The 12740-nt window shown below is 64.1% G+C and overlaps 1 protein-coding gene across 1 annotated transcript in view; it reads left to right on the top strand.

Moving 5' to 3' along the window:
- Positions 1-12190, top strand: part of Ephb4 (EPH receptor B4) — a 27557-nt gene extending 15367 nt beyond the window's left edge. The window contains exons 4-16 of the mRNA XM_055606674.1: positions 1992-2147; positions 2377-2709; positions 3819-3943; positions 4366-4531; positions 5685-5787; positions 6103-6167; positions 6262-6375; positions 7053-7300; positions 8511-8726; positions 9400-9549; positions 10456-10652; positions 10732-10887; positions 11366-12190. Of these exons, the coding sequence (XP_055462649.1) occupies positions 1992-2147; positions 2377-2709; positions 3819-3943; positions 4366-4531; positions 5685-5787; positions 6103-6167; positions 6262-6375; positions 7053-7300; positions 8511-8726; positions 9400-9549; positions 10456-10652; positions 10732-10887; positions 11366-11495 (2159 nt within the window). The 3' untranslated portion in view covers positions 11496-12190. The remainder of the gene's footprint in view (positions 1-1991; positions 2148-2376; positions 2710-3818; positions 3944-4365; positions 4532-5684; positions 5788-6102; positions 6168-6261; positions 6376-7052; positions 7301-8510; positions 8727-9399; positions 9550-10455; positions 10653-10731; positions 10888-11365) is intronic.
- Positions 12191-12740: the final 550 nt, after the last annotated feature.

Here is a 12740-nt window from a genome sequence, read left to right as displayed (position 1 = left end):
GGGTGTTTGGTTTGGGTGGTGTTTTGGTGGGGTGTTTGGTTTGGGTGGTGTTTTGGTGGGGTGTTTGGTTTGGGTGGTGTTTTGGTGGGGTGGTTTGGTTTGGTTTTGCAGTTCTGTATTATTTTTTAACGCAGCTGGTGTCAAGGCCGGGTCTTCTTGTGGCGTCCTCACTGGCTGGTTTTGCTCTGTTTAGAGCTTTGCCGAGTTTGTGTTTGGTAGGGTGTGGCTGGTGTCCCAGGTCGGCTTGCGGGAGGTCGGTCATTAGGCCCGGTGGCCAGGCTTGAGCTGGCTGGCCTTCCCGTGAGTGACTTCGTTTCCACAGACGTCCACCTAAAATAGCCAGCCGCCACTGCGGGATGCTGGCCCCGGCCCCGCGTTTGGATCGGGATCAGAGGTTTCACACACCATCCGGAACGCGGGACTTTACACACCCGCGCTGGGCGCGCAGCGGCTAACACGGGGCCTCTGCTCAGGGCTCGTCCCAGAGGCCCCGGGCGTCATGGCGCCCCCTGCTGTTTGCTCTGGGGTTTTCGTCTCTGTCCTGAGGTAGCGTCTTCCTGAGTAGCCCAGGCTGCCTCCAGCTGTGACTTCTGCTTTAGCCTCCTGAGTGTCTCACAACTGACGGGTATCGCCTTTGTTTTTATAATGTAAAAGAATTCATTCATTCATTCATTCATTCATTCATTCATTCATTCATTCATTTTTCCGAGACATGTTTTCTCTGGGTAGCCCTGGCTGTCCTGGACTCGCTCTGTAGGCCAGGCTGGCCTCGAACTCACAGAGATCCTCCTGCCTCTGCCTCCCGAGAGCTGGGATTACAGGCGTGCGCCCCCGCCACCCGGCTAAGGTTTGCACCTTAAATAGAGAGTGTATGTATGTGTGTGTGTGTGTGCGCGCGCGCGCGTGGGTCTGTGTGTGTGTGTGTGTGTGTCTGTGTGTGTATATGTGTATGTGTCTGTGTGTGTCTATGTGTGTGTCTGTGTGTCTGTGTATGTGTCTGTGTATGTGTGTGTGTGTGTGTGTGTGTGTGTCTGTGTGTGTCTATGTGTGTGTGTGTGTGTGTGTGTGTGTGTGAGTGTGTAGAGACGGTAGGCTGGCCATCAGCTCATCCAGGCTGCACCGAGGCCCTCTGCGTGGCGGCTGGACTCCATGCAAGAGCAGACTGTGCTCTCGACCTGAGCCCTCTCCAGCCCCTACTTGTGTTTCTGAGAAACAGGGTCTCACTGTGTAGCCCGGGCTGGCCTTGCACTTGCTCTGTGGCCGGGCTGGCCTTGAACTTGTGTTTCTCTGGCCTCGGCCTTCCAGGCGCGGTAGTTAGACGATGGGATAAACTGCCTGGCTTCCTCAGCTGTGTTCTGGTAAAGGAGAAGGCCGCGTGGTGCCGTTCACTCGTGCTGTCAGGGTTTTCCCCGCCAGCGTTAGCCAATCCTGCGGGTCTGGCAGCCCGCTCTTCCGCCGACTGGGATGGGGCAGGGCGCCTGCTGGGGCCGCCTGTGTCCTCAGTGTCGGGAGGGAGGCGCCGGCAGAGTGGCTCGGGGCCCCCTCGACCCTTGAGGGCAGCCCGGGGAGTCCGGGGGGCAGCCCCGGTTCATGAACGCCGCGGGGGCTCCGCCAGCCTGCGGGTGGGGCGGGGGGGCCCTGCTCTGGCCGCCCCCCTCTCCCAGCAGGGCCCCTCCCGTCCTGAGCTCCTCTGGAGGCGGGTTTGTTCTTGTTTTGCAGTTGGGAGATTCTTTTCAAAGCTTTAATTTTTAAACTTAATTTGTGTGTGTGTGTGTATGCCTGCACCACATCTGGGCACTGTGTGTGTGTGTGTGTGTGTGTGTGTGTGTGCGCGCGTGCGTGCGCGCGTGAGAGAGAGAGAGAGAGGGGTCAGAGGAGTGCTGGATGCCCTGGACTGACAAGGCACCACGTGGGCTCCGGGGACTGAACCCTGGTCCTGGGAAGAGCCGCCAGCGCTCCAGCCGCTGAGCCGTCCCTCTGCTTCCCGGCAGCCTGTGGCCAGGGCACCTTCAAGGCCCAGACGGGCGCCGAGGCCTGCCAGCCGTGCCCGGCCAACAGCCACTCCAACACCGTGGGCTCCGCCGTCTGCCTGTGCCGGATCGGCTACTACCGGGCCAGGGCCGACCCCCGGAGCGCGGCCTGCACCAGTAAGTGCCCGCCGGGGCGAGGGGCGCCGAGCCCGCGGGGGTCTGGGGGCTGCGGACCCCACGCCCGGCCCGGCCGAGCTCTCCCTCCTCTGCGGGAGGCCGGGGGAGGCCGGGGGCAGGCCGGGGGGAGGCCGGGGGGAGGCCGGGGGGAGGCCGGGGCGGCCGCGGGGTGGTGGCCACCGAGGCCGGCCCGGCAGGCCCGCTCCAGCCGCCCCCCCCGGCCCCGCAGCCCCGCCGTCGGCGCCGAGGAGCGTGGTCTCCCAGCTGAACGGCTCCTCGCTGCGGCTGGAGTGGAGCGCCCCGCTGGAGTCCGGAGGCCGCGCCGACCTGGCCTACGCCGTGCGCTGCCGCGAGTGCCGGCCGGGCGGCCCCTGCCTGCCCTGCGGGGGCGACCTGACCTTCGACCCCGGCCCTCGGGACCTGCGGGAGCCCTGGGTGGCCGTCCGAGGGCTGCGGCCCGACGCCACCTACGCCTTTGAGGTGTCCGCTTTGAACGGCGTGTCGGCCTTGGCCGCCGGGCCGGCTCCCTTCGAGCCCGTCAACGTCACCACCGACCGTGAGGGTAAGAAGGGGTGTCGGCTGCTGGTGACGGCCGCGTTGAGCGCGCAGGGGACCCTAGTCAGATCTGAGCACCGCAGGCACCGACACTCGGGAAGGGGAAGTGGGAAAATCACAAGTTCCGGGTTACCCTCAGCTAGGACCTGAGACCCATGGCGGAAGACAGTGAATTTAAAAAGCGATGGAGGAGAGGCTTGTGGTGTGTCTGTGCTCACACGGGAATGCCGTAGCGAAGCCTACCGTCCGGTTCCTGCGCTACCATAAATTCTGAAAGAAGGGAGAAAGAAGAGCTCCCACGGTTTTGGTCCCAGTATCTGGGAGCCGGAGGCAGGAAGACCAGGAGTTCAAGGCCAGCCTCAGCTACTGCTTGAGACTCTGCCTCAAGGAAAGAGAACTGTGTCTTGGCTACTTTTCTGTCTGCGAAGGGACCATGGCCAAGGCGACTTATAAGAGAAAGCATTCGCTTTGGGGCTCATGGTTTCAGGAAAGAGAGCTGTGACTGTCACGGCGGCGAGCAAGGTGGCAGGCAGACAGGCGCGCGCCCACCTTGGTTTACAGGCCAAAGGCAGGGACACACACACAACAGGAAACGGGTTGGTAGCTGGCCAGCTCTCTGGGATTAGGGGTGAGGGGCTGTCCGGCTCTCCCTGGGTGCTGGGGTCCGCACGCCTGGCCTCGGGCAGAGTGCTCGCGGTCCCAGGATCTTCTTTTGACAGGAGCTTGCATGTGGCCTCGGCCGCCTTCTGGCACAGCAGCTCACCTGCGTCCCCAGTGCACAGAGGGACTTACTCTTTCAAAGCTGTGTGTGTGTGTGTGTGTGTGTGCGCGCGCGTGTGGACGTGTGTGGGGTGTCCAGGGAGGCCAGAGGAGGGCGTGGGTCCCCGGAACTGCAGTTGCTCAGCTGTGAGCTGAGCGGGGGGCTGAGAGCCCAGGTTCTCTGCTCTCGCCCTCGGCCGTCCCCAGCTCCCCGGAGAAGTTGGGTGTAAGCAAACTCTAGGGCTCGGGGCCCAGCTGGGGCAGGGGTCATCCCGGCCTGGGGGGGGTGCGGCGGGGGGGGACCTGGGGAAAGTGATTGCTCGGCCTCCAGCAGCCAAGAGCGTCTGTCTCCTACAGTGCCCCCCGCGGTGTCCGACATCCGCGTCACTCGCTCCTCACCCAGCAGCTTGAGCCTGTCTTGGGCTGTGCCCAGAGCACCCGGCGGGGCCGTGCTGGACTATGAAGTCAGGTATCATGAGAAGGTGAGAGGAGGCTCTCTTGGGGGGGCGCTGAGCCGAGCTGGGGTTCCTGGCTGTGGAGACATTATTTTGGTGAGCGTTGCAGTTTCGGGTGACTCTGTTAACTCACAGCCATGGGCCTCTCTAAGTCCCTGTTACCCTTAGAACAGTGTGACACCACCAGGGGCACAGAACTTCGGTAAAGGGCTGGGAGTGGCTCGGAGGAGAGCCCTGCCTAGACTCTCCAGTGAGGGGTTGGGGTGTGGCTCGGTGGTGGAGTCCTTACTTGGCATGCGAGGGGCCTGAGGTCTGAGTCCCAGCACCCCAAAGAGAAAACAATGTCTGCCAGAAAGAATCCCACGAGGTGGGATGAAGAGGGCTCGGGGGAGGGAAGAGAAGCCGCAGAGCAGGAGCATCTCACGGCCATCCCTCCTCCTCCTCCACAGGGCGCAGAGGGCCCCAGCAGCGTTCGGTTCCTGAAGACCTCAGAAAACCGGGCTGAGCTCCGGGGGCTGAAGCGGGGAGCCAGCTACCTGGTGCAGGTCCGCGCCCGCTCCGAGGCCGGCTATGGCCCCTTCGGCCAAGAGCATCACAGCCAGACTCAGCTGGATGGTGAGTGTGCGGCTTCTGGTGGAGGTTGGGAGGGTTGCCCCGCCAGGCAGGGCTTGGCCCAGTACCTCAAAGTCCTGTAAGGCCTGGCCGGCAAAGACAGCATCCGACATGGAGATGCTACGCTGCCTCTTCCTCCTTAGCAGCAGGGTGGCCCAGACCGTCTGGTAAACTAGGAAAACCGCCCATCCTCAGAGTCCTGAGGAAGAGTGAGGCAGCTCGTGTTGTGTTGTCTTCTTTGGTTTCTCTGTGTGGCCCTGGCTGTCCTGGACTCGCTCTGTAGACCAGGCTGGCCCGCTCCTCCTGCCTCAGCCTCCTGAGCGCTGGGGTTACAGGAGTGTTCCGCCCTGCTTGGCCGCTTTCGTCCTTCTTTTTTAAATCTTTTCTCCCATCCCTGTTCTTCTCTTTTATGCTCGTTAAAGATTTTATTTTATGTGCCTGAGTATTTTGCCTGCACGTGTGTGTGCGCTGTGTATGCGGCCTGGCCTGCCCGTGAAGGCCGGAAGTGGGAGCTGCGGGCCTTGGGCGGGGAGTGTTCGAGCTTCCCCCCTGCGGATGCTGGGAAGGGAGCAGGTCCCCCAGCCGTCTCCAGGCTCCCCCACCACACCCCCCCTTTTTCTTCTAGAGACAGGGTCAGGTGTGTGGCACAGGTTGGGTTTTAACTTGGTGGTCCTCCTGCCTCCGCCTCTGAAGTGCCGGGTCAGGGCGTGGGCCCTCGCTTTTGTCTTCTTTTCTTTTGTGCTGAAGGAATCCGAGACCTTCGGCAGGCTGGACCAGCCCTGTTCCGCTGCGCTACAGCCTGGCCTTCACTTGAGTTTGAGAAAGGGTTTGGTGAAGTTGCCCAAGATGACCCAGAACCTGGTGCTGTGGCCCAGGCTGGTGTTCAGCTCTCGCCCAAGAGATCTCTGTTTGTGTGTAAGGACACCGAAACATGTCTTAAAACAAAACCGAAATGTCCCTGGTTGGGGAGATGACGGCTTGGCAGAGTGCCGCTCTGGCCGGCGTGGGACTCCAGGGCGGGCGCCCAGCACACGTGGCCGTCCTGCGCGCCTCCACACGCGTGCACACGGCAGTGGACAGAAGCTGCCCGCAGCCTGGCCCGGCCTGAGGCTGGGTGAGGGCGTCTCGGGTGCTCAGCTTTACCTTCTTCCCGCAGAGAGCGAGAGCTGGCGCGAGCAGCTCGCCCTGATTGCGGGCACTGCGGTGGTGGGCGTGGTCCTGGTCCTGGTGGTCGTGGTCATCGCTGTCCTCTGCCTCAGGTAAGGGTGGCCAGCACACACCCTGGGGCGGGGCTCCGCCTTCCAAGCTGCCCTCCTTAGCACGGTGACCCTGAGCCACGTCTTCCCGTGGCTTCTTTGAAACCGCCATTTTGCTAGTCCCGGGTGGTAACGTGGACCCCTGACAGGTGACTGACGGGCCAGCCTGCCGGAAGCGGGACCCTTGGGGTGGAGGCCCTCGGGCGGCCCTGGGTCCCCTCGGGTTCTCAGCCGGCCTTTCTCCAGACCCCGACTCATCCTTCTCCGGCCGGAGGGCTGTGCGCCTCGGTTTACCTTCTTCCCTTCTCTCGGCTCCAGGAAGCAGAGCAGCGGGCGGGAGGCTGAGTACTCCGACAAACACGGGCAGTACCTCATCGGGCACGGTATGTGGGCGCGGTATGTGGGCGCCGGCGGGGGCGCCGGCCGGGGGCACGGCCCAGAGGACTGACCGGCTGGGCTGGCCTCGTCTACCCCCAGGTGCTAAGGTGTACATTGACCCCTTCACTTACGAAGACCCCAACGAGGCGGTGAGGGAGTTTGCCAAAGAGATTGACGTGTCCTATGTCAAGATTGAAGAGGTGATCGGAGCAGGTGAGGGGGGTCCAGGGAGCCGGTGAGGGGGTCCAGGGAGCCGGTGAGGGGGGGTCCAGGGCCCAGGGAGCCGGTGAGGAGGTCCAGGGCCCAGGGAGCCGGTGAGGAGGTCCGGGGCCCAGGGAGCCGGTGAGGAGGGTCCAGGGAGCCGGTGAGGGAGGTCCAGGGCCCAGGGAGCGCCTGCCACACAATTGTGAGTTCAGTCAGCAGACACACAGGAAAAGCCGAAAGCTGCCACACAAGCGCTGGGGTAGGTACCCAGGTCTGTGGGGACAGCTGGGCTCTCGGGGCTTAGTGGCCCGCAGCCGAGCCGGGCGATGAGCTCTGGCTTCCACGAGAGGCCTCTGCAGAAGCCGGTGGGGGCTGGACGCCCTCAGTCCCAGCACTGGGGAGGCAGAGGCAGGGCGCCCACAGAGCTAGTTGCCTGGCTGGGCCTGCGGGAGGGCTCAGTGGACACAGGCGGCTGCAGCCCAGGCTGATGACCGGGCGTCCTTGACCCACATGCTGGGAGGAGAGAAGATTGTCCTGTGACCTTCACACACTAGTACCCCTGCCGGACGTCCCTTTCACACGCACGCATGCGCGCAGCTGCGGGGTCACGTGCATACAGCTCACACAGGCCGACGCCCGGGAGATGGGGGTGAGGAAGACAACTGGCCCTGCCGTTCTGGTTGCAGGGGAGTTTGGTGAGGTGTGCCGGGGCCGCCTGAAGGCACCGGGGAAGAAGGAGGGCTGTGTGGCCATCAAGACCCTGAAGGGTGGCTACACGGAGCGGCAGCGGCGAGAGTTCCTGAGCGAAGCCTCCATCATGGGCCAGTTCGAGCATCCCAACATCATCCGCCTGGAGGGCGTGGTCACCAACAGCGTGCCGGTCATGATCCTCACGGAGTTCATGGAGAACGGAGCCCTGGACTCCTTCCTGCGGGTGAGCCGCCCGCACCGTCACAAGCCCCAAATGTGGATCGGTGGAGAGCCCGTGTCTAGAGTCCCCCAGTGAGGGGCTGGGGTGTGGTCAGTGATGTAGCCCCTGATAGAATTCCCCAGTGAGGGGCTGGGCATGGCTCAGTGGTAGAGCTCCTGTCTAGAGTCCCCCAGTGAGGGGCTGGGGTGTGGCTCAATGGTCACCTGCCTAGAATCCCCCAGTGAGGGGCTGGGGTGTGGCTCAGTGGTGGAGCCCCTGCCTAGAATCCCCCAGTGAGGGGCTGGGTGTGGCTCAGTGGTCACCTGCCTAGAATCCCCCAGTGAGGGGCTGGGGTGTGGCTTAGTGGTGGAGCTTTTTCCTAGAATCTCCTAGTGAGGGGCTGGGGTGTGGCTCAGTGGTGGAGCCCCTGCCTAGAGTCCCAGTGAGGGGCTGGGTTGGCTCAGGGTAGGGTGCTTTGAGGTCTGAGGCTCAGTGGCCAACATGAGGAAAAGGCGTGCAGCTTCTGAACGCAGCTGGCTCTTCCCTCCAGGGCTGCAGAGGGCCGGTCCCTGCACCCTAGCTGAGGACAGATAGGATCGGCTTAGTTTTGCTTTCCTGGTTGGTGTGGCTGTGAGGGGAACGTGAAAACATGGCGGTTAGGCACCAGACCTCACCTTGCTCTGTGGCCTTCCACTTCTCAGTAGTCTTTCTGCAGCAACCACAGCTGCTCCGAAATGCTTTCCCACTGACCCTCTCATAGTGAACTCATAACTGGCCTCTGGTGCAAGTCTGTCCCTCAGATCTAGGGACCCGGATTAAGACGTTAGCTGACATCATTCGTGGTGGCTTGCCCCTGTCACCCCAGAACTTGGGAAGTTGAGGCAGGAGCATGGCCATTTCCAGGCCAGGCCAACCAGCTGGGCCCTGGGGCTTCTCTCTGTCATCTGGGAGTGGCCGAGCACCTTTAAAGTCAAGGCCAGGAGGATGGTGGCTCCTGCCTGTAGCCCCAGAGGTGGGGGTTGATGCAGGAGGATTGCATAAGTTCCGGGCCATCAGGGATGTGAGCAAGGCCTTGTCTCAGAAGCGGAAACGCCAAGGATGAGGTGTGGTGCAAGGGTCAGGGTGTCAGGGGAGCGGGAGAGACAGGGCACACGGGGGACGCGGCACCCGCGTGGCGGCACGGGGCAAAGGGTGAGCCGTGGCCTGAGCCTGAGCGTGCCGCCCGTGCCCGCAGCTCAACGACGGGCAGTTCACCGTCATCCAGCTGGTGGGCATGCTCCGAGGCATCGCGTCGGGCATGCGCTACCTGGCCGAGATGAGCTACGTGCACCGAGACCTGGCCGCCCGCAACATCCTGGTCAACAGCAACCTGGTCTGCAAGGTTTCGGACTTCGGCCTGTCCCGCTTCCTGGAGGAGAGCTCCTCGGACCCCACCTACACCAGCTCCCTGGTCAGCCTGGGTGGGGGGGGGAGGGGAGGCTGGGCGCGGGGAGAGGGGCGTGGGGAGAGGGGCGCGGGGAGGCCTGGTGTGGGGAGAGGGGTGCGGGGACAGGGGCGCGGGGAGAGGGGCGCGGGGAGGCTGGGCACAGGGAGGCGGGCTGCCCAGGCATCTTTGGCCCGGGAGGGAAAGCCAGAGCGGGCCAGAATCCGCCGCTGACGTGGGATGGCAGAGGTGGGCGGAGGGAGGGCAAGGGGTGACGGTGTCCCCCACGGCTGAGCTAAAATTTGCTGATGAAGACAATCTGAGTAAGGTTTGTACAGAGCCCGGGTGGCGAGCCTGTGAGCCTAGCACCCGGAGGGGGCAGAGGCAGGAGGATCTCTGTGAGTTGGAGGCCAGCCTGGCCTAGAGTGAGTCAGGAGAGCCTGGTCTACACGGAGAAACCCTGTCTCAAAAAAACAGAAAGAAAAGCCGAGGCAGCAGGAGCCGGGAGCAGCCACCCCTTGCACCCACTTTTAGGCAGGGTCTCTCCACCTTGGCTCGGTGTCGCCACAGGCCTGTCTCCCAGATGCCAGTCTGTTATGAACAGCTGTCTGTCCGTCTGACGCCCCCGGGCACTGTCCGTCCGTCCGTCTGACGCCCCGGGTCCAGTGCCTGGGCTCACCTCTGCCCGCCCCGCCCGCAGGGAGGGAAGATCCCCATTCGGTGGACCGCCCCCGAGGCCATCGCCTTCCGGAAGTTCACTTCGGCCAGCGACGCCTGGAGTTACGGCATCGTCATGTGGGAGGTCATGTCGTTCGGGGAGAGGCCGTACTGGGACATGAGCAACCAGGACGTACGTGCACCGTGGGCGCGCCAGGGCGTCCCGATGTTCCGTCGGCTGCGACTGGGGGTCCCCACGCGTGTGCGTGTGTGATAGTGGGGTGGCTCAGCAAGGTGACGCGGGGAGTAAAGCTTCTGCCGCGTAGACACGCGGACGGAGTTCACATCCCCAGCGCGCACACACAGCGGGGCCCGGTGGTGCTCACGTGTGTCCCGTTGCTGGGACGCTCACCGGGACTTCCTGGGTGCCAGGGTGGCCAGTGAGTCAGCCGGGCACAGGTGGGGGCTGGGGAGACCCACTCGGGAAAGCGTGCAAGCGTGAGGACCTCGTGGGGTGGCGGGGGCGTGCGCGCATGGCGCCGGCGCGTGGGGCGGACACGGGAGCTCCGGGCTCGAGGGAGGCCGCCTCGGCGCACAAGGCTGCTGGCCCTCCACACGAGCACGCACGTGGCCACTCGGGCGCACTCCGGAGAGCAGAGACTGCTCCTGGGCACGCGCTGCTGGAGGCCCAGTTCCGTCCCCGTGGCAGTGGAGGGACGTCACTGCCTCCTCCAGACTGCCCTCCGCCCCGGCGCCGTTGCACACACGCGCACACACACACCCGTTCCTAAATAAGTAAACGCACTTTAAAAGTGATTCAGGTCTGCAGTAAGGTGAGTAGGAGGCCCTACATTGACCTTTGGCCTCCACGTGCACGTACACGTATGGACTCACCCACGGACACGTGGACACACCCAGAGCTGGACGCAGCAGTGTTGGCTTAGGGGGTGGGCAAAGGGCGGCGTTGGGAGGTCACAGACTCGAGCCGTGGGGTGGGGGTGCTGTGGGCCGGGTGGGCGCGGCTCCCACGACACGAGCACATGGTTGAGCCAGCTCCTTGCCCCCCCTCCTCTCCTGTCCCCCACCCTCCTCCCCGCAGGTGATCAACGCCATCGAGCAGGACTACCGGCTGCCGCCCCCGCCGGACTGCCCCACGGCGCTGCACCAGCTCATGCTGGACTGCTGGCAGAAGGACCGCAACGCGCGCCCGCGCTTCCCGCAAGTGGTCAGCGCCCTGGACAAGATGATCCGCAACCCCGCCAGCCTCAAGATCGTGGCCCGGGAGCACGGCGGCGGGTGAGCACCGGGCGGTCCTCCGTCCCCAGGGCCCCTGTGGAGGGCGCGCTCAGCCCTCCCTCCGCCCCTCCCTCCCCAGGGCCTCGCACCCGCTCCTGGACCAGCGGCAGCCCCACTACTCGGCCTTCGGCTCCGTGGGCGAGTGGCTGCGGGCCATCAAGATGGGGCGATACGAGGAGAGCTTCGCCGCGGCCGGCTTCGGCTCCTTCGAGGTGGTCAGCCAGCTCTCTGCAGAGTACGTGGCCGCCCGCCCTGCCGCCAGCCCCGAAGCAGCGCTCCCAGCTTCCGGCGCTGAGGCGCTGAGGCGGAGGGGCTCCCGGTCCTTCCCTTGCTGCCCGCGCGCGGAGCGCCCGCCCCTCCCTTCCTCCCAAGGCCTTTGCGCTCCGCAGCTTTGCTGGCCACTTGGGTAGAAAGGCCGGGCTGTGGCCACACCACTGGACTTCCCAGCCCCGGGAGGCCGAGGCAGGGGGTTGTCCAGCTGGGGCAGGTGTGGGATAGGTCTCTGCCCGGTCAAATATGTAACACCGAAACGCCTCCATTGGATGAGTGGCCAGGCGGGTCCCCTGGCCCCGACACCCCCCTTAGCCAGAGGGCCCGTTACTAACGCCCAAGCCTCGTCCGTGGCCCTTTCCGAATCTCTTCCTCCTCTACTGAGGCCTGCGTCCGCCCGCCGCCCTCCTCCAGCGTCCTGACTGGCTGCCGTCTCTCCGCAGGGACCTTGTCCGGATTGGAGTCACCCTGGCAGGGCACCAGAAGAAAATCCTGGCCAGCGTGCAGCATCTGCAGTCCCAGGCCAAGCCGGGAGCCCCCGGCGGGACAGCCGGGCCCGCCCAGCAGTTCTGAGGACTCGGCGCCCCAGCCTCCCGCTGGATTGCACTTTGACAGGGGGGTCGGACTTGGTAACCTTGGAGCCCCAGGATTTGCGAAAGCGTGCCCTGTGGCTAGCGGGCAGGAACCCCAGACCCAGAGTCTTTCCTGGAGCCTGGGCAGAGAGCCCTGCCCTGCTGGTCCCCCATCTTCCCAGAGGCTCCGCGCAGGCGCCCTCCACCTCAGCGGCACGGCCCACACCAAAGAGCAGGGCGCCCAGCCTGGGACCTGGGAGTAGAGGACTCCGCCCGGGAGGCAGGGCGGCCCTGGGGACCCAGGCCCACTGGCCGCCGTCACCACCAAAGGCAATCATTTCCCCTGTACATGCCCCTCCCCCATCCGCCTTCATATTGAAGGCTCTGGATTTTGACTATTTTTATTTGGTATTTCTCTCCTCTTCCCCTCCTTGTCCGGAGTCTGTGTTGCGGGGTCCCTGCTCCCACTGTCTGCTGTTGGGAACAGGGACCCATGAAAGCATTGGAGAACAGTGCCTTGGAAATGTCACCGACCGCCAGGCAGCTCCCTCCCTCCCTGTCCACAGGTGGCCGAGTGTGTGGTGAGGGCAGGAGGGCAGTGGTGGGCCACAGAGGCAGACGCCGGTGCGTGGAAGGGGTTTCATAAATTATATTTAAAGAGAAGCTTTTTGTATAAATAAAAGAAAATGGACCACGTGCCAGCGCCGAGGGTGCCGGGAAGCTGGGAACAGGCTAGCTCTCGGAGAACATGGGTCTGTGTTTGCAGGGTTGGCCAGGTGTGGGGGAGGTGCGGGTGTGGGTTCCCAGCCCCAGGGTGTCATGCTCGGGTTGGTCACTGGCAGCTGGTGCTAACGGCCCTGCAGGCCCTGCCAGGAGCCTCAGGCACCTCCGGGATGGGGCTGCCAAGTCCTGCCGTCCTCTGTATCCTCAGCTCTGCCAGGCTGTGTGGGGGAAACCGGGCCTGTAACCCACTGTCCTGCCCTGGAGAACCTTCAAAGGGCCAGGGGTACAGGTGACAGCGGGCACAGGAGACAGCGGGCACAGGAGACAGTGGGCACAGGAGACAGTGACAGCGGGCACAGGAGACAGTGGGCACCGGAAACAGTGGGCACAGGAGACAGTGGGCACAGGAGACAGTGACTGGACACAGGAGATAGTGACAGCGGGCACAGGAGACAGTGACAGCGGGCACAGGAGACTGGGCACAGGAGACAGTGACTGGACATAGGAGACAGTGGGCACAGGA

This window comes from Psammomys obesus, unplaced genomic scaffold (assembly GCF_907164565.1).
Source record: "Psammomys obesus unplaced genomic scaffold, mPsaObe1.curated_primary_1811, whole genome shotgun sequence".
NCBI lineage: Eukaryota > Metazoa > Chordata > Mammalia > Rodentia > Muridae > Psammomys > Psammomys obesus.
This window is presented reverse-complemented; position numbering and strand designations above follow the sequence as displayed.